Genomic DNA, 19,947 nt, shown 5'->3' with positions numbered 1-19,947 from the left:
ACTGGTTGCTTCCTGTGTGTACCTTGACAACGATCGAACCTGCAACCCTGGCATTTTGAACGACGCTCTCACTTAGCTAACCCTTCAGGACCTCAAACGCATCTTTACTGAGTCTTGAAGTCTTCTAGATATGTAAGTATTCGTGGGGAAAAACAAAATTTAGGGAAAATCTTCCCTCTCCTTAAAACTTTTAACACATGTGTAAACAAGAATAATCTTGTAAAACTTTTAAAATATAGAAGTTCTCAGTGGTTATATTCTGGTCGTTACATTTCAATGTTTAGTAATTTTATAGCAAGGAGTCGAGATCAAATCGTAAACTCAGCTTCCGGCTCAGGTATACTCAGCTTATCCGAACTTCCTCCCTCCGTCCCTTCCGCTTTGGAGCACGATCCCGCCCACTTCCGGTAGGGGACAGACAGCACGCAGGCGCCAGTCAGGAGCCATTCACCAAGCTCATCTAGTGCTGAAGTATGCGCGTGTGCGAAAGGGGGCGTGGCTGGGCAATTGCGCGGGAGAATGTAGGCTCGCCGAACTCACGCGACTATGTACACCTACTTAAATAGGCGGGCGGAGCCAAGAGTCTCCTCCAAGGTTCAGGCGGCGCACGCGCACTGAGTACAGGAACGTGGCGTTGGCACAAGGGGAGTCCTTACGCATGCGCAGGTAAATAAGGTCAGGAACTTAAACGCTAGCGTCAGGACCCGCCTCCTTTCTCTCCTCACCCTCCTCTGACTTTTAAAGGGCCAGAGCCCTCTTTCAACGAATTGCTTTTTTAAAATTATTGAGAGCCTACTACGTGCTAGGCCCAACTTTCATTGTCTACTGTGTGCCTTTCCCAATTATTATTTTTGTAATCATTGTAATAATTACGTTCATATGTATATTTTTTTCATAAATTTCTTCCCTCCCCGCAATTGTGCCATTCCCCCTAGGGACAATAATTTGAAATGGGAGGGAAAATGGTGTTCTGGACAGCTCTTTTTAGGTCAAGAAGTCTGAAACTGAATCCTGGTTCCGCCACTGCCATACTCTTTTTACTCCAGATATGGTACCTAATTTCTGTGAACCTAAGAGTTTGCTGATTTTTTTTAAATTTAAATTTTCTTTTTTTACTTTTCAATTACAATTGACATTCAATATTATTTTATATTAGTTTCAGTTGTACAGCATAGTGGTTAGATGGTTAGACATTTATATAATTTATGAAGTGATCTTCTGGATAAATCTAGTACTCACCTGGCACCACACATAGTCATTACAATATTATTGACTGTATTCCCTATGTTGCACTTTACATCCTTGTGGCTGTTTTATGAGTTTGCTGATTTTAAAAATGCTGATAACATCCCTGAACAGTTGGCTCAGACAGGTCAGAGCATCATCCCAAAATGCCAAGGTTACAGATTCCATCTTTGGTCAGGGCACATACAGAAAGCAATCAATAAATGCACAAATAAGTGGAACAACAAATTGATGTTTTTCTCTTTCCCTACCACTTTCTCTAAAATAAATAAATAAATTTTTTATGCTGATAAGATTCCTACCTACCTCATAAGATTGTATATTTTAAAAAATATATGTGTAGGGTACCAACACTATGCCTCACACCACCTATCTATTAAATAAGTAAACAGTGGTCATTAAGTGAAATTATTCACTTAATTATCCTGGTTTTCTGGCTTCTGTAACATAGTTCCAGATGGTTCTTTAGGAGGAAATACTTAATTGCCGGATGGCTAGCAGAATGTAACAGTGCCTATTTCCCAACAATGTTGCCAATATCACAGCCCATCATTTTTACACATTTTTCCTAGTCTAGACAGGATGTAATTGTAATGCAGGGTTGTTTCAACTTTCATTTCTTTAATTGCTAGTGAGGCTGTGCATTTTTTCCTTTAGATGATTTCTTATCTGTATTTCTTTGCCTAACAACTATTTTCAAACACTGTAATTTCCATTGGCTTATCCCTGCAGACATTATGTACAAAGCATTTTTCTGACCAATTAAAAAAAGCCCTGGCCGGGTAGGTCAGTTGGTTAAAGCATCATCCTGATATGCCAAGGTTGTTGGTTGTATCCCAGGTCATGCCCAGACAATAACCAACCAATGAATGCATAACTAAGTGGAAAAACAAATCAATGTTTCTCTCTCTCTCTCCCCTTCTCTAAAATTAGTAAATAAAAAATTAGCCTGACCTGTGGTGGCACAGTGGATAAAGCGTCGACCTGGAACAATGAGGTTGCCGGTTCGAAACCTTGGGCTTGCCTGGTCAAGGCACATATGGGAGTTGATGCTTCCTGCTCCTCCCCCTTCTCTCTCTCTCTCTCTCTCTCTCTCTCTCTCTCCCCTCTCTAAAAATCAATAAATAAAATATTTTTTAAAAATGAAAAAAAGAGGCCTGACCTGTGGTGGCGCAGTGGATAAAGCATCGGCCTGGAAATGCTGAGGTCACTGGTTTGAAACCCTGGGCTTGCCTGGTCAAGGCACATATGGGAGTTGATGCTTCCAGCTCCTCCCCCTTGTCTCTCTCTCCTCTCTCTCTCTCTCCTCTAAAATTAATAAATAAAATTAAATTTAAAAATGAAAAAAAGAAAGAAAGAGGACTGGGGTAGATGGAGAGAATTAAAATAAAACTTTCATAAGACAAAGATCTAAGAAACAGTACATCCAGCCTGACCTATGGTGGCGCAGTGGATAAAGCGTCGACCTGGACATGCTGAGGTCGCCGGTTCGAAACCCTGGGCTTGCCTGGTCAAGGCACATATGGGAGTTAAAGCTTCCAGCTCCTCCCCCCGTCTCTCTCTCTCCCTCTCTCTCTCTCCTCTCTAAAAATGAATAAATAAAATAAAATAAATAAATACTGACTAAACACGAAAAAAAAAAGTAATCCCAAAGAAACAGTACGTCCAGTAGAATTTTCTACAATAAAGGAAATGTTCTGTTTCTCTACTGTCCTATGTGGTAGCCAGTTGCCATATGTGCCTACTGAATACTTGGAATGTGGCTACTGTGACCCAGGAATTGAATTTTTGTTTGAATTTAACTTAAATTTAAATATTATATATCCGGCCCTGGCCGGTTGGCTCAGTGGTAGAGCGTCGGCCTAGCGTGCGGAGGACCCGGGTTCGATTCCCGGCCAGGGCACACAGGAGAAGCGCCCATTTGCTTCTCCACCCCTCCGCCGCGCTTTCCTCTCTGTCTCTCTCTTCCCCTCCCGCAGCCAAGGCTCCATTGGAGCAAAGATGGCCCGGGCGCTGGGCATGGCTCTGTGGCCTCTGCCTCAGGCGCTAGAGTGGCTCTGGTCGCAATATGGCGACGCCCAGGATGGGCAGAGCATCGCCCCCTGGGGGGGGCAGAGCACCGCCCCTGGTGGGCGTGCCGGGTGGATCCCGGTCGGGCGCATGCGGGAGTCTGTCTGACTGTCTCTCCCTGTTTCCAGCTTCAGAAAAAAGAAAAAAAAAAAAAATTATATATCCACCTCACTGATGGCATAGCTCTAGAAATTATAAAAGAGAAGGGAGCAGGATGAGGGGGGTGAAGGGTCCTACAGAGTCTCTCCAAAGTGGCCTCATAAATATGAAGGGACTCAAATTTAGACTTTTGGCATTGTTCCCAAGACAGTCCCAGACAAGGGTGTGTTCGGTTTGCAAAAATCTATCGTGCTATACACTGATGCTATTTACACTTTTCAATTGCATTTTACACTTCAATAAAAACATCAACTACATTTGGCACACTTTGTGTTACACTCTAGACATTTTTCTGATTTTTAATTTAGTTGAAGTCTCAAAATATAGAGGTGGACTGTGACTCACTCTGGACATCTGAGAGACCGTAGAGGGCGCTCATCCTGCACCAGAGACTTCAAGGGTGTGTTGAGAAAATACACACAGCGTACAATTCATTCTTTACCCAGTATCGGCTCCAGGAGCTCAGGGACAGTCCTCAGAACTACAGATGGAAGAATAAGCCCTTGCCTCTGGTCAGGCTACTATTTGGAGGGGGGAAAAAATCCTGGCAGAGGGCACAGAAGAGGCCGAGGTCCTGAGGCAGGATCGTGCCCAGCGTTCGCCAGGAAACCAGGAAGCAAGTGTGAGGGGCTCGAGCCGAGTCAGACGGTGTGCACTGAGTAGGGTACAGCCAGAGAGGAAAAAGTGGGGAGGTGGACAGCTGAAGCAGGGCTTTGAAGGCCACCAGGACTGTGACTTTTCATCTGAGTGCCAAGCGGAACCCCTAGGAAGATGTGAACTGAGGAATGACTTGGATATATACTTGTGTACGTTTGAAATGTATGCATCTTTGGGTATCAAATCCCCACAAACCTAGACCCCGTGTGATGTTGGTTTTCCCTTCAAATTTCGCCGCTTCAACTTTGCATCTAGGCAGAACTCCCTTTAATTCTCTTCGGTCTGTTTCCGGCGTCGTTATTTGCTCTGGGGAACCCCACACCGCCAGAGGGGTGGGAATGGAAAGGACGGTAACCTCCAGGGCACACCGCGACACTCGCTCCGCACTTCTTTGGCCCCTAGGCGGGTGCACCGGCCAGCACCCGCCCTCCACAGGCCCGAAGACTTCCTTCCCCGGCCGCGCGAGGCCCTGAACCGTTCCCCAGGCGCCGCGCAGCGAGCGCAAGGTCTCCACAGAAAGGGGCGGGCACTGCCAGCTGGCGGTGTAGTAGCAACACGTTTCCAAAGCGACCCTGGTGGGGCCTGGGACACCGGAGCGCGCGCTGCGGGCTGCGACTGAAGCTGGAGGTTGCAATCCCTCCGCTCCCGCCCCGGGCAAGTGAGAGCAGGTGAGAGGGGCTGGGGTTTGGGAAGGTCTCCTATCCCTCCGGGCCCAGCCCCTCCGTCTTCCATTGTGGTAATTATTGTTATTCAGTATCAAAACAACCCAGCCAAGTCTGTGCACCGCGTTTCAAGACTTCCCCCCAGCCCCCATCAGTAGCTCTTGTAAATTCAGTCCTCAACCTCTCTTTTTGTGTGTGTGACAGAGAGAGAGAGAGAGAGAGAGAGAGAGGGACAGACAGGAAGGGAGAGAGATAAGAAGCATTGCCTGACCTGTGGTGGCGCAGTGGATAAAGCGTCAACCTGGAAACGCTGAAGTTGCCAGTTCAAAACCCTGGGCTTACCTGGTCAAGGCACATATGGGAGTTGATGCTTCCTGCTCCTCCCCCCTTCTCTCTCTCTCTTTCTTCTCTCTCTCTCTCTCCCCTCTCTATAATGAATAAATAAAATCTTAAAAATAAATTTAAAAAAGGCCTGACCTGTGGTGGCGCAGTGGATAAAGCGTTGACCTGGAAATGCTGAGGTTGCCGGATCAAAACCCTGGGCTTGCCGGGTCAAGGCACATATGGGAGTTGAAGCTTCCTGCTCCTCCCCCCTTCTCTCTCTCTCTCTCTCTCTCAATCTCTCTCTCTCTCTCTCTCCTCTAAAATGAATAAATAAATTAAAAAATTAAAAAAAAAAATAAAAAAAAAAAAGAAGCATCAGTTCTTCCTTGCGGCACCTTAGTTGTTCATTGATTGCTTTCTCATATGTGCCTTGAGGGGGGGGGGGGCTAAGTGACCCCTTGCACAAGCCAGCGACCTTGGGCTCAAGCTGGTGAGCCTTGCTCACACCAGATGAGCCCGCGCTCAAGCCGGCGACCTCAGGGTTTCAAACCTGGGTCCTCCACGTCCCAGTCCAACGCTCTATCCACTCGCTCTATCCACTCACTCTATCTATTATGCCACCGCCTGGTCAGGCCTCAACCTTCTCTTGAGTAGAGCCTATGACCCCGAAAGTGCGGGACAGAGGACGAGTTTATGTGAAATTGATGAGGTCTTAAGTAACCCCCAGTGACATCATAAGAAAGTTAGTATTAAAATCCCTGCAGCCTGACCTGTGGTGGCGCACTGGGATAAAGCATCGACCTGGAACACTGAGGTCGCCGGCCCGAAACCTTGGGCTTGCCTGGTCAAGGCACATATGGGAGTTGATGCTTCCCACTCCTCCCCCTGTTCTCTCTATCTTTTACCCCCCCTTTCTAATAAAAATGAATAAATAAATTTTAAAAATCTTTAAAAAAAAAAGAAAGTTATTAGTTATTAAATCCTAGGTTCTCTTACAATTCTGAGTAAACCAAGGAGAAAATGCCAGTTTGGCATTAACACCTTTCTGAACATTTGCTAATTAATCTTAATCTAGCTAAGACTTAAATTGGTTTCTTTTCAGAATTTTTATTTGTACAGTTACCTTATGCTTTGGGTACCTGACTGGTTTTGCGTTTATACTAATGCTATATAAAGTCTGTTTCTTGGATAAATGTATTGATTTTAAAAAGAGAATTCATTTAGCCTGACCAGGTGGTGGTGCAGTGGATTGAGTGTCAACCTAGGATACTGAGAAACTAGGTTTGAAACCAAGATGATCGCCGGCTTGAGTGCGGGGTCACCAGCTTGAGCATGGGATCATAGACATGACCCCATGGTCACTGGCTTGAGCCCTAAAGTTGTTGCCTTGAAGCCCAATGTCACTAACTTGAGCAAGGTGTTATTGGCTCAGCTGGAGCCACCCCCTGCCCTGACCTCCCCACCCCTATCAAGGCACCTATGAGAAAGTAATCTATGGGCCCTGGCCAGTTGGCTCAGTGGTAGAGCATCAGCCTGGCGTGCAGGAGTCCCGCGTTCGATTCCCAGCCAGGGCACACAGGAGAAGCATCCATCTGCTTATCCACCCCTCCGTCCTCTCTGTCTCTTTCTTCCCCTCCTGCAGCTGGGGCTCCATTGGAGCACAGTTGGCCCAGGCACTAAGAATGGCTCTGTGGCCTCTGCCTCAGGCACTAGAATGGCTCTGGTTGCAACAGAGCAACGCCCCAGATGGGCAGAGCATCGCCCCCTGGTGGGCATGCCAGGTGGATCCCGGTTGGGCACATGCGGGAGTCTATCTGACTGCCTCCCCTTTTCCAACTTCAGAAAAAATACAAAAAAAAAAAAAAGAAAGTAATCTATGAACAACTAAAGTGCCGCAACTATGAGTTGATGCTTCTCATCTCTCTCCCTTCCTGTCTGTCTGTTCTTGTCTGGCCCTCTCTCTCATCTCCCCCCTTCCCTCAAAACAAAAGGAGGGGGGATTCATTTAAATATCAAGATAGTGTACAATAGCCTGGCCTGTGGTGGCGCAATGGATAAAGCGTCGACCTGGAATGCTGAGGTCGCCGGTTCAAAACCCTGGTCTTGCCTGGTCAAGGCACATATGGGAGTTGATGCTTCCTGCTCCTCCCTCCCCCTTCTCTCTCTCTCTCTCTCTCTCTCTCTCTTTCCTCTCTAAAAAAAAAAAAATTAAGATAGTGTACAATATAGGTGGTACTTTGAAATGGGAGGAAAAAACCGCACTAAATTTAGGACCTAAGACTATTTCGCCCCTCCCAGCTTTAGCCCTTGCTGTTTTCATTGCTTGGAGTGACTTTCCCTATTTCTAGGCATGATTGTCCAGATCAGTACCAGACTGCGGTTGGTCAGTCTAGTCAGACCCCTGTGGTCCCTGCTACAGCCCAGCAGAAGGAACTCCTTGGTGAATGGGGCTCAGTGGAAAAGGAAGATGCAGGGCCCTTGCTCAGAAAGCATAAGAATTCCAAAACTGTGACAGTAGAGAAGTAAACCAAGCACAGGCCCTTCTAAGGGCAGCGACCTGTGCAACTGCTCAGGTTGCATACCCGTGGCACTGGCCGCGAGTGGAAGATGCTTGGGACACCATGATCTCCTGGACCTGCTCAGCCCTGAGGTCATTCTGATTGTCTGATTGGTCAGTAGCTCTGGGTGCTGATGGCCAAATATTTTACTCTAGCCCCTACTGCTAGCACTGCTGATGTGTGTATGGAGTGTGTGTGTATTTTCTGAGGGGGAATAAGGATCCCCAGCTTTGGAAGGAACCATCTTTATCACCTTGTGCAAACCCCATGGAGACAGACAGGTGGACATGGATGTCTGCACTGGGGCTCTTGAGTACATGAAGAACACAGGTGGCTCGCAGACTAGGGAGAGTCTCTCTGCAACACCACTGGGCAGGGCAGGGAGAAAAGCTGGGTCTGATAGAACAACTTAACTAGGTGATGAGGCAGACAGGTAGAGGACCAAGGCAGGGGTCAAAGGTCAGATGTAGAAGAGTGACCAACCATCCTAATGTGCCGGGGACTGTCCCAGTTTTAGTACTAAAAGTCTAAGGTCCTAGGAAACCCCTCCGTTCTGGGCATATGGGGATAGTTGGTTAACCTACAGGCAGTGTCTTTAGTTTGTGGGCTCTCTTGCCAGCTTGCAAACTCTGCAAAGCCAGCCCCTGGACTTTTCTGCCATCCTATCCACCAGACAGATGATGCGAGTCCAAGGGAGTTAAAGCACTGGGTGCCTGGCCGGTGTGTGTGTCAGGGGGTGTCCCTGTGGGCTGTCCGCCAGCCCAGAGCAGCAAGACTACCCCAACCTCCTACTCCCTGGAATGGGTCCCATTTCTCACCACAGGGAGCTCCAGGCCAAGTCCTAGCCTTAGGGCCAGCATCAATTCCGATTGGTCGTACTGGTTATCAAACATGTGCCCATCACCCCCTGGCTGAGGGCAGTTTCTTCCTAATGCCATCACAAACCCAACTGCTCTACTGGTTTCCCTGGGTTCCCAAGTAATTGTGGCATCAGACCCCCCACCCTCACCCCCTGAGGGGACCCCTGGAGTAGCAAGGGAGGAGACAGCTGAGGGTCAGTTCAGCATAAGAGGACCCCTCCAAGGGCAACTCACCTTCCCCAGGGACTCAGAACACACATGACTCACCACACTCGAGCTCAGACAGTTGCTTCCCCAGGAAGCTCCAGAACCCTGGCATAACACAAGGCAGACTGAACCCCTGATGTCCCTAACCTTTTGTCAGCACCCTCTGGCCCAGCAGAAGCAGCCAACATGCCTATCTCCAAGTGCCCACAAAAGTCAGAGCCACTGTGGAAAGACTGGGACCGAAAGGCTCAGAAGAATGGACTGAGACACCACGTGTATGCTGTCAATGGTGACCGCTATGTGGGCGAGTGGAAGGACAACATGAAACACGGTCAGTGGGGGACCCTTCGGAGATCGGGTGGCAAGTGTGGGGTCAGTGTCAAGGAAACTGTACAGAGCTCACTGAGGATATAAAATGTGTCCCTGAGGCTCCTCCAAGGGGTGAATGCTGACCTGGACCAGCCTCTATGTGCTGGGGTTCTGAACGGGAACCTAGCCCTGACTTCAGCTGAGAGAAAATCTCAGCGGCCCGCGGGGCACAAAGTAGTCTTGAGACACCAGCCTCAAGCACAGTTGGAGTTCAGGATACTTCATCTCTGTCCCTACACTCTGAGACTGGGGCTGAGCATGGGGCTGGCTTGCAGGAGGAAAAGGCAGACCTCAGAAAGGAGCTTGCAACTGGGATTTTGTTCTTCATACCTGGCCCTGATGTGGCTGGAGTCTGACTAACAGGGCGGTGAAGGAGGAGTCTCCTCAAGTAGCTGGGGCTCAGACTTTAGCTGAATTGGGTTCTTGGTCTAACCAGCAGAGGGCACAGGGGTCCTTGGATACAAATTAAGACGGAAGGAAAAAAAAAAGTGTTTACAATATTTTAAAAAGGTGGCGTGACTTTTCACTCCAGTTTCTTACAATTCCAGATTCTATGCTCTTTACCACTCTTCTCTCCTGCTTTCCTGCATTGAGTGTTTTGGCGTTTATAATCCAGGGTGAGAATCTTAGTTCCACCAACTATATATGACCTTAAGTGATCACTACAGCATTCTGAGCCCCAGTTCCCCCATCTGTAAAATGGGAATAAAACCTATCTGTAAAGATAAGGGATAACATCTATCAAGTGTGTGTAACCTAGGATCTATGCAGCAGGAGAACTTATGGAATGTTCTCTGAGGGCTGATCTTGGCAGGGGTGCCACTCAGAAGGTTCCTTGTCCAAGAAGTCCTCTGAAGCTGACTCTATTCATCCTGGCCAGGTAGCTCTGAGTTGGTTAGAGTATTGTCCTGATATGCCAAGGTTGTGGGTTTGGTTCCCAGTCAGGGCACATAGAAGAATCAACCAATGAATGCACACTAAAGTGGAACATTGAGCCTGACCAGGCAGTGGCACAGTGGATAGAGCGTTGGACTGGGATGCACTGGGATGCGGAAGACCCAGGTTCGAGACCTTGAGGTCACCAGCTTGAGCGAAGGCTCATCTGGTTTGAGCAAAAGCTCACCAGCTTGAGCCCAAGGTTGCTGGCTCAAGCAAGAGGTCACTCGGTCTGCTGAAGGCCCGTGGTCAAGGCACGTATGAGAAGGCAATCAATGAACAATTACGGTGTTGCAATGTGCAATGAAAAACTAATGATTTGATGCTTCTCATCTCTTCGTTCCTGTCTGTCTGTCCCTGTCTATCCCTCTCTCTGACTCTCTCTCTGTCTCTGTAAAAAAAAAAAAAAGAAACGGGCCCTGGCCAGTTGGCTCAGTGGTAGAGCGTCGGCCTGGCGTGCAGGAGTCCCAGGTTCAATTCCTGGCCAGGGCACACAGGAGAAGCACCCATCTGCTTCTCCACCTCTCCCCCTCTCCTTCCTCTCTGTCTTTCTCTTCCCATCCCGCAGCTGAGGCTCTATTGGAGCAAAGTTTGCCCCGGCGCTGAGGATGGCTCTGTGGCCTTTGCCTCAGGCACTAGAATGGCTCTGGATCCCGGTCGGGCGCATGCGGGAGTCTGACTGCCTCCCTGTTTTCAGCTTCGGAAAAATACAAAAAAAAAAAAAAAGAAATGTCTTTGTTCAACAAATATTGGTCATCTACAACATGCCAGGCACTATTTCTCATTGCTGGAAATAGAGCAATGAACCAAAGAGACCAAAGTGTGTGCCCTGATGGAATGCATATTCTCCTGGAAGACACAGACACTACAGAATAAACAATAAATAAGTGAATTATTTATTAAGTTAGAGGTTGACAAGTGATATGGAAAGAAACAGCAAGGTAAAGGTTAATTTATTTTTTTGAGGCTTGTAGTCTTTTTTAAAAAATATTTTTATTTATTTATTTTAGAGAGGAGAGAGAGAGAGAGAGAAGGGGGGAGGAGCAGGAAGCATCAACTCCCATATGTGCCTTAACCAGGCAGCTCCAGGGTTTCGAACTGGCAATCTCAGTGTTTCCAGGTCGACACTTTATCCACTGTGCCACCACAGGTCAGGCCAAGGCTTGTAATCTTAAATGGAATAGTCAGTGTAGGCTTCATTGAGAAAACAAAATTTGAGCAAAGTCTTGCAGGAGGTAGGGAATGAGTGAATATTTGAGGAAGAGTGTTCCAGGCCAAGGAACAGCAGGTGCAAAGGCCCTGAGGTAGAAGTATGCCTTGTCGGATCCAGGAACACCATGGAGGCCATAGTGGTTGAAGGACAGTCAGAAAGGTAGGAGTGGAGGACACAAAAGGAGTTAAAATAGCAAGAGATGGGTCTCCATGTGTGTTCAGAACTAATGAAATATGCAGAACATTTTCTAGGAACTGTCCATGAAAAAATTCCAAACCTAAGGAAAGGTTTAGCATTTATTATGAGCCAAGAGTTTTGAGGCTTGCCTGACCTGTGGTGGCGCAGTGGATAAAACGTCGACCTGGAAATGCTGAGGTCGCCGGTTTGAAACCCTGGGCTTGCCTGGTCAAGGCACATATGGGAGTTGATGCTTCCAGCTCCTCCCCCCTTCTCTCTCTCTCTGTCTCTCTCTCTCCCTCTCTCTGTCCTCTCTAAAAATGAATAAAAAAAATTAAAAAAAAAAGTTTTGAGGTTTGTCCCAAAAGCAAATTATCTCAAGGGATTGAGATAATGCTCCCGACAATGGCAGTTTTGCAGTCTATTTTATACATTAGAATCCAAGGAGGAGACATAAGGCAGGTGCATGAAATCCACAGGTGGCAGAAGAAGGAGGCAGGAGAAAGTAAAGCAGGGAAATCTCCAGGATGGGACAAAAAGTAAAACAGAATGATAGATACTTTTTTTTTTTTTTTACATTTGGTGAGTGCAGGATTGTTAACATTTCACATACATAGTTTACAGAGGTATGCAGGTAACAGATTATAATGAGGAAAGTTGGACTTGTCTTGCCCCGTGCCAGGGTCTGGAGAAGAGATCATTTTACATTTTAAGTGTGGTTTTCTAGATGCACAAAAACAATGGACAGAGCTTGTTCGAGGTAGGGATTCATCTAATCATACAGGGCTTAAGATGTGGCCTCCTACCATAACTTGCGCTGTGATGATTTTTTTTTCTTTTTTCTTTTTTCTTTTTTTGTATTTTTTCCGAAGTTGGAAACCAGGAGGCAGTCAGACAGACTCCCACATGTGCCTGACCGGGATCCACCCGGCACACCCACCAGGTGCGGACGCTCTGCCCATCTTGGGGTGTCGCTCTGCCCATCTTGGGGTGTCGCTCTGCCACAATCAGAGCCATTCTAGCGCCTGAGGCAGAGGCCACAGAGCCATCCTCAGCGCCCCAGCAAACTTTGCTCCAATGGAGCCTTGGCTGCGGGAGGGGAAGAGAGAGACAGAGAGGAAGGAGAGGGGGAGGGGTGGAGAAGCAGATGGGCACTTCTCCTGTGTGCCTTGGCCAGGAATCGAACCTGGGACTCCTGCACGCCAGGCCGACGCTCTACCACTGAGCCAACCGGCCAGGGCTTGTGATGATTTTTTTAATGATCAAAACATCCCTTGAGATTACTTGTCATTATTGAGTTTGTCAGACTTGCCAAGGCAGCCCCTTTTTTGTTCACAAAACCCCAGCCAGCTGCATATCCATTCTGTATTATTAAGAGATGAAGCTGAAATGCTGAGGGGGTAGGGTGAGTCTCCACTTGGGTTTGCTATGTCAGTCTGGCTTCAAGGCAAAGGGCTGGAGAACACCATTTGGAAAATGGAACTTTCTTGGGGTCTTCCTGGGTGCTGGGGATTTAGAGACAAACACAAGTCCTCAAGAATCACTAAGTCGGCCTGACCTGTGGTGGCGCAGTGGATAAAGCGTCGACCTGGAAATGCTGAGGTCGCTGGTTCGAAACCCTGGGCTTGCCTGGTCAAGGCACATATGGGAGTTGATGCTTCCAGCTCCTCCCCCCGTCTCTCTCTCCTCTCTCTCCCTCTCTGTCTCTCTCTCTCTCCTCTCTAAAAATTGAATAAATAAAAATTAAAAAAAAAAAAAAAAAAAAAGAATCACTAAGTCTAGGGGCTCCCGAGGCTCAGGCAGACTCAGCAATGGCCCCCCAGCCCCATGGTGGCCATGTCTGAAGTGTTGGCTCATCTGTATGTCCTCAGGAAAAGGAATACAGGTCTGGAAGAAGAAAGGGGCCATGTATGAGGGGGACTGGAAGTTTGGGAAGCGTGATGGCTATGGCACCCTCAGCCTTCCTGACCAAGAGACGGGAAAGTACAGGAGAGTATACTCCGGCTGGTGGAAAGGTGATAAGAAATCGGTGAGTGGTTCCCATCATGCCCTGGGGCGCGGGCCAGGCTGTGTGTGTGTGTGTGTGTGTGTGTAGGGGGAGGAGTCAGAGAGGCCTGGGAGAAAAGGGGGGTGGATTTGAGGGGTACTGTGTGGGTAGGAGAAGGAAAGGGTGGGGGGATGTCAAGGCTTTTCAGAACAAAACCCAGGAAACAGGAAGGCAGAAGAGAGAGCCCAGGGAGGAGCCTGTGAAGCCCTGTGGCTGGCTATAAGAAGCCAGCCAGGCTGTGGCCTTGGTGGTGGTGGGGAGGGGAGTATCCTCCCCTTACTCCCCCTTCTCTCCTACTCATTTCCTGGCTTTCTTTTCTCTGGGCGGCCCTTTCTGAGAATCCCCCTTCTGTTGGACCAGGATAAGGGAAGGCTAGGAAGAGTGAGAGCAAGAAAGCTGAGGGCACGCCCTTATCCACTAGACAGGAGAGTAAGGTCCCAGGTCCGAGGGGTAGAAGGCAGCCATAGGAATGTCCTCACCCATAAACACCCAAATCCTCGCCATAGGCAATGGAAACAAAAATACAGTACTGCTACTAACAACTGCCATTGCAGTCCTGGAATAGGACATGGTCCTTCAGCTAATTCATCATCATCATCAGCTAAGTCTCATATCATTACCATCAGTATCATCATCCCCATTTTACTTCTGAGGAAACAAGCTCCGAGAGGTGAAGGGCCTTGCTTGGGGTTACACTGCTGACAAATGGTAGAGCCCTGGATTTCATAATCTATGCTTTCAAACTGTTTATTGGCCAGTAGGGAGAAATCAAGTGAAGCCTGACCTGTGGTGGTGCAGTGGATAAAATGTCTACCTGGAAATGCTGAGGTTGCTGGTTCAAAACTTCTGGGCTTGCCTGGTCAAGGCACATATGGGAGTTGATGCTTTCTGCTCCTCCCTCCCACTCTCTGTCTCTCTCTCCTCTCTCTCTCTCTCCCTCTCTCTCCTTTCTAAAAAAAAAAAAAAAAAAAAGAATAAGATCAAGAGAAGATAGAGGTTTGCACAGGAAGCCCAAAGGAAGATCATTGGGTGTTCATGGCAGACTTCCTGTAGGAGGTGACACCAAAAAAATGCAAAGAGTTAAACAGGGAGGGAAAAAAAAGGAGAAGGGGAAGTAGCAAAGGAGGCAGAAGTAACAAAAGGAAGGATATGTCAGCAAGGTGTGTGTGCCCACAGGCGTGGGTGTGAAGCGAGGCGAGCTGTAGGTGTGGGCTTTGATGTGTTGGTGAAGAATCAGGACTTTGAGGGCAGACTTCAGCTGCTTAACCCAACATCCTTAGGTGTGATCTGCAGGGAGCCCATGATTTTCTGTGATTGGATGTTAAATACGGTGTTGATGTTCATTTTTCTGAGGAGAAAGTCTATAGCTTTGATCTGATTCTCAGAGGCATCTGTGACTTTTTTTTTTTTTACAGGGACAGAGAGAGAGTCAGAGAGGGATAGACAGGGACAGACAGACAGGAATGGAGAGAGATGAGAAGCATCAATCATCAGAATTTCATTGCGAGACATTCGTTGTTCATTGATTGCTTTCTCATATGTGCCTCGACCACGAGCCTTCAGCAGACTGAGTAACCCCTCGCTCGAGCCAGCGACCTTGGGCCCAAGCTGGTGAGCTTTTACTCAAACCAGATGAGCCCGCACTCAAGCTAGCGACCTCGGGGTCTCGAACCTGGGTCCTCTATATCCCAGTCCGACGCTCTATCCACTGCGCCACCGCCTGGTCAGGCCATCTGTGACTTTTAATAGGGTCAAATCAGAGTTGGGGCAAACATAATCGGATGGGCGATGTAAAGATCCTTCCAGCTGCTGTATGGAAGATGCATGAGGGTGGGAGAATGAGAGAGAGGAGGAAGGGACCAGTGAGGAGGTGAGAAATGACAGTGGGCTGCATGAAGGCAGTAGCAGAGAGATAGAGGGAAATGGATAACCTGGAGTGATTTTTCAATATGGGATGTATGACTGAGAGAGTGTAAAGCCAGTAGCCACTGCCACCATCACAGCCGCCTGGCCCATGCAGGTTCACATTTGATTTGGACAGACGGTAATGAAACAACGGAGCCAAGAATTGGTGGGCCATTAGCTTTAATCCTAGCTTGCTCCTGGCAGGCAAGAAATACACACAGTGGGAAAACACTTCCCTTTCCACTGTAAGTCAGGGCTCCCATAAGTCAGGGCTCCCAAAGCCACTGACTTATCCAAGTTTTCTAGAATCAAAGCTTTCTAGCTCATCAGCCTTATTCACCTCTGTTCCCCATCTCCTTCTCTCTGCACAAACTGGCTTCTTCTTCAGCATTCTGCCATCTTGGCTGCTTCTCCTCTCCTCCACGTGGCCTTTCTCTGCTCTCCTCCAGCATGGGCTCCTCTGCCCCATTTTATAGTATAGAAATCAAAACCTTTAATCCAATATACATACAAGGAAGTCTCTGATACAAAGTCACTCAGGGTGGGAAAGGCTTAGTCTTAAAACTAAGCCTTAGGTATAACACCCTGCCTGCTTACAGCCTGTCTCCCACACCCAATGCAAACTATAAGCGAGCAAACATATACATCATACTTACAAACTTATTTGACCAACAGAGAGGAAGCAAGGAAGAAGCCCAGGTGTGTGTCTTAGGTGCGAGGAGGTTTGTGGGGCTTCCCTAGTGGCGGGGGGCGCCAGGAACAGGGATGATACTTTTGTGCTTTCAGGGCTATGGGATCCAGTTTTTTGGACCCAAAGAATATTACGAAGGTGAATGGTGTTGCAACCAGCGTAGCGGATGGGGCCGCATGTACTACAGCAATGGTGACATCTTTGAGGGCCAATGGTGGAATGACAAGCCAGAAGGGGAGGGCATGTTACGCCTGAGTAAGTGCCCCGGCCGCCCCAAAGGCCTGTTGGTCACACCCCTTTACTGCTGGTTCCAACTCCCTCAGGGCCGCACACTTGTGGGCCCTATATGTTTGCACCCCCAACAGACCACATCCAGGCAAATCCCAGGTCCAGAGTGGGTTAAGGTGCATGACTGGACCAGATCCCTACCCTCAGGGAGCTTATACTCTAAAAGGAGAGCCTAACAATAAACATGAACAATTAAGATGTTTTCTTATGGTCATAATAATTATAGCTATATAGTACTGAACTCATTTAATCCTCACTATAATCCTATAGCATACGTACTCTTATTCTCAGTCTACAAATGAGCAGAGGCACAGAGAGTTTAAGTCACTTGTTCGAGGTCACACAGTGTTACTCATGAGGTCAAAATGTGCTAAAGAATTTCCCTTAGAAATAGGGAGATGTGGCCCTGGCTGGGTAGCTCAGTTGGTTAGAGTGTTGTCCCGATACAACAAAGTTTGCAGATTTGATTCCTGGCTAGGGCACATATAAGAATCAACTAATGGGCCTGACCTGTGGTGGTGCAGTGGATAAAGCGTCAACCTAGAAATACTGAGGTTGCCGGTTCAGAACCCTGGGCTTGCCTGGTCGGGGCACATGTGGGGGTTGATGCTTCCTGCTCCTCCCCCCTTCTCTCTCTCTCTCTCTCCTCTCTATAATGAATAAATAAAATCTTTTAAAAAAATCAACTAATGACTGCATAACCTAAATAAGTGGAACAACAATTCAATCTTTCTCTCTTTCTCTCTCTCAAATCAACAAGTTTTTTTTTTTAATGCATGGAGCCAGGCTCAGAGTAAGTACTGAAAAAACACTGCCAATTCATCTTATTAGCTACATTTCTTTATAAATAGGAAACCATGTGGCTCCACCAAGTTCAAGTGACTGGTGGAGGCACGATGTGAATCAGGTCTGCTTCTGGAAGTCACCAACACCCCAGGGCTCCGATGTTTATAGGTCAGTTGTCTCGGACCCCACTCCACCTACCAGTCCAGCACACTCTCGTCAACACAGTTCCGTTGGGCTTCCGGATGGGCCTGGCACCTAGCCTGGGAGAGGCAGAGAGCCAGCGAGGCCTGGTGGCGGGGCTGGCCCGGCAGTCTGGCCTGGTTTGCTGTGCCCAGCACCCACATCTCCCTGTCCTTTCTTCTAGAGAATGGGAACCGCTACGAGGGCTACTGGCAGCGAGGCCTGAAGAACGGCTTGGGGCGTTTCTTCCACCTGGACCACGGTCAGCTGTTTGAAGGCTTTTGGGTGGATGATGTAGCCAAGTGTGGCACGATAATTGACTTCGGCCGCGATGAGGCCACTGAGCCCACCCAGTTCCCCATTCCTGAGGTGGGCAGCTCTCACCAGGGCCCTGTGGCCACGCCCAGAAAGAGACAGAGAACAGCAACCCCCAGACCACACCCAGCCTGGCCTGACCCAACCCAATCCAACCAGAGAACAGATGAGGTTTTGTTTTCAGTCAGGGAGGCTAGCAGCACCCCACGAGGCTGACAGCATCCTCAGAAGCAAGTAACACCTAATAAAACTGGCATCTTGGGAGTTCTGTATTCCTCAAACCCACCCCTGTTGTTCCTCCCCGCCTCCAGGTCAAAATTCTAGACCTTGATGGTGTGCTAGAAGCTTTGCCCATGTTCCAGAAGACAAGAGAACAAGAAGACTGATGCCAGGTGAGGGGGCAGACATACCTGTCACCCTCTATGCGGGTGAGGCCACTCCTGAGGTCTTCCTTTGGCAGTAGGGTTCAGGGGTGGGACGAGAGAGGGCGGGTTTCCTGCCTCCTGCTGCCCTGCTGGTCCTTATTTGTTTGTCCCCTTCAAAACTCATTTCACTAAAGACCAGTTCATTCCAGTCCTGCCTAACTCCTCCCATTTATATACCCTGGGCTTACTGGGAGGAACACTGCTTGGAGTCAGGTGGCTGGCTTGCCCCTGAAGGCCATGAGTAAGGTGGTTTGCCCCAGGCCTCCACTTGTCCATCTGTCCAGTGGATCTGTCCAGTCCTAGCCCCTCCTGCTCTGGGTACAAGTGGGATTTACAGGAAGGGCGTTGGTACAGTCTCTGAAACACCAGCTCCCACTGCTGCAGAGACTACCAGAGCTTCAGGAGAGAGTCAAGCCCACGTCACCCAACTGCTCAGACCGGTGCAGCTCCTGCTGGAGGAGTGAGAGGTGACTCCGGCACTCCCTTGGCACCTTCAGAGGGCACCACATTCCTCCCAGCACTGGATCATTCCAAGAGGGGGCCCGTGCTTCTCTCCCTAGCTGGCTTCTCTCCCTTACAGCCTTCATTCTACGACCCTATCCCTGAGTGCATTCGAATAAAGGAGAAGCTGATGGTGGTGAGGTCTGTGGTGTAAGTTTTGGGGGTAGGAGAGCCATGGGAGTGATTTCAGATAGAGGAGAGTGAAGAAGTCTCCATGGCCCGCATGGATTGACCCTGGAGGAAAGAGAGAGACGGCGTCTTCAGGCCTCTAGCTCTGAGATACTCCAGGGAGGAGAAAGCCTACATCTGATCACATTGGTCACTGAAACTTGGGGTTAAACCTGACCTGACTTCTTGGTTTAACACAGGGCCTCTCAACCTCGGAATCCTGTGGGAGCTTTTAAAGCTACAGACGCCCAGGTTCCCCGCCCAGAGTTTCTCATCTGTCAGGGGTGAGGACTAGGCCTTCAAAAGCTTCCCCAGATCATTCCAGTGGATAGCTGAGGCCAAGAACCCCCAATTTACTGGATTTGTGACCCTTAGTAATTGACCTCTGTGCCTCATCTGTAAAATGGGAATTAAGAGGTCTCACAGGAGGCCCTGGCCGGTTGGCTCAGCGGTAGAGCGTCGGCCTAGCGTGCGGAGGACCCGGGTTCGATTCCCGGCCAGGGCACACAGGAGAAGCGCCCATTTGCTTCTCCACCCCTCCACCGCGCTTTCCTCTCTGTCTCTCTCTTCCCCTCCTGCAGCCAAGGCTCCATTGGAGCAAGGATGGCCCGGGCGCTGGGGATGGCTCTGTGGCCTCTGCCTCAGGCGCTAGAGTGGCTCTGGTCGCAACATGGCGACACCCAGGATGGGCAGAGCATCGCCCCCTGGTGGGCAGAGCATCGCCCCTGGTGGGCGTGCCGGGTGGATCCCGGTCGGGCGCATGCGGGAGTCTGTCTGACTGTCTCTCCCCGTTTCCAGCTTCAGAAAAATGGAAAAAAAAAAAAGAAAAAAAAAAAGAGGTCTCACAGGAGTATTTCGAGGACTTGCTAACAGTTGTAATCATAACAAACAACATGTATTGAGGTTAATTGTGAAGCAGATATCTGGGCAGGGCTTTGCATAATTCTAATCTAGGCAACATTCCTGTAAGATAAGAGAAACTCTTACATAATGAGTAGGAACATGAGCTCTGCAGTCAGATTGCCGGGTGTGAATTCAGCACGCTTAGCTGTATGTTCTTGGGTACATCACCCAATTTTTCTTTCTTTTTTTCTTTTTTTTATTCAGTGAGAGGAGAGGAGGCAGAGACAGACTCCTGCATGTGCCCCAACTGGGATCCACCTGGCAAGCCCACTAGAGGGTGAGGCTCTGCCCACCTGGGGGT

General features: G+C 48.7%; 1 protein-coding gene across 1 annotated transcript; it reads left to right on the top strand.

Annotated features, from left to right (window-relative positions):
- The first annotated feature begins 4,612 nt into the window (after nucleotides 1–4,612).
- Nucleotides 4,613–19,077, top strand: MORN3 (MORN repeat containing 3). Its single transcript, XM_066255070.1, has 7 exons — nucleotides 4,613–4,799; nucleotides 8,900–9,073; nucleotides 13,309–13,466; nucleotides 16,176–16,335; nucleotides 17,519–17,703; nucleotides 17,961–18,041; nucleotides 18,459–19,077. Exons 2-6 carry the CDS (start codon nucleotides 8,929–8,931, stop codon nucleotides 18,033–18,035), a joined length of 723 nt encoding a protein of 240 aa, XP_066111167.1. The 5' UTR covers nucleotides 4,613–4,799; nucleotides 8,900–8,928; the 3' UTR covers nucleotides 18,036–18,041; nucleotides 18,459–19,077.
- Nucleotides 19,078–19,947: the final 870 nt, after the last annotated feature.

Source organism: Saccopteryx bilineata, chromosome 2 (genome assembly GCF_036850765.1).
Source record: "Saccopteryx bilineata isolate mSacBil1 chromosome 2, mSacBil1_pri_phased_curated, whole genome shotgun sequence".
In the NCBI taxonomy this organism is placed as follows: Eukaryota; Metazoa; Chordata; class Mammalia; order Chiroptera; family Emballonuridae; genus Saccopteryx; species Saccopteryx bilineata.
This window is presented reverse-complemented; position numbering and strand designations above follow the sequence as displayed.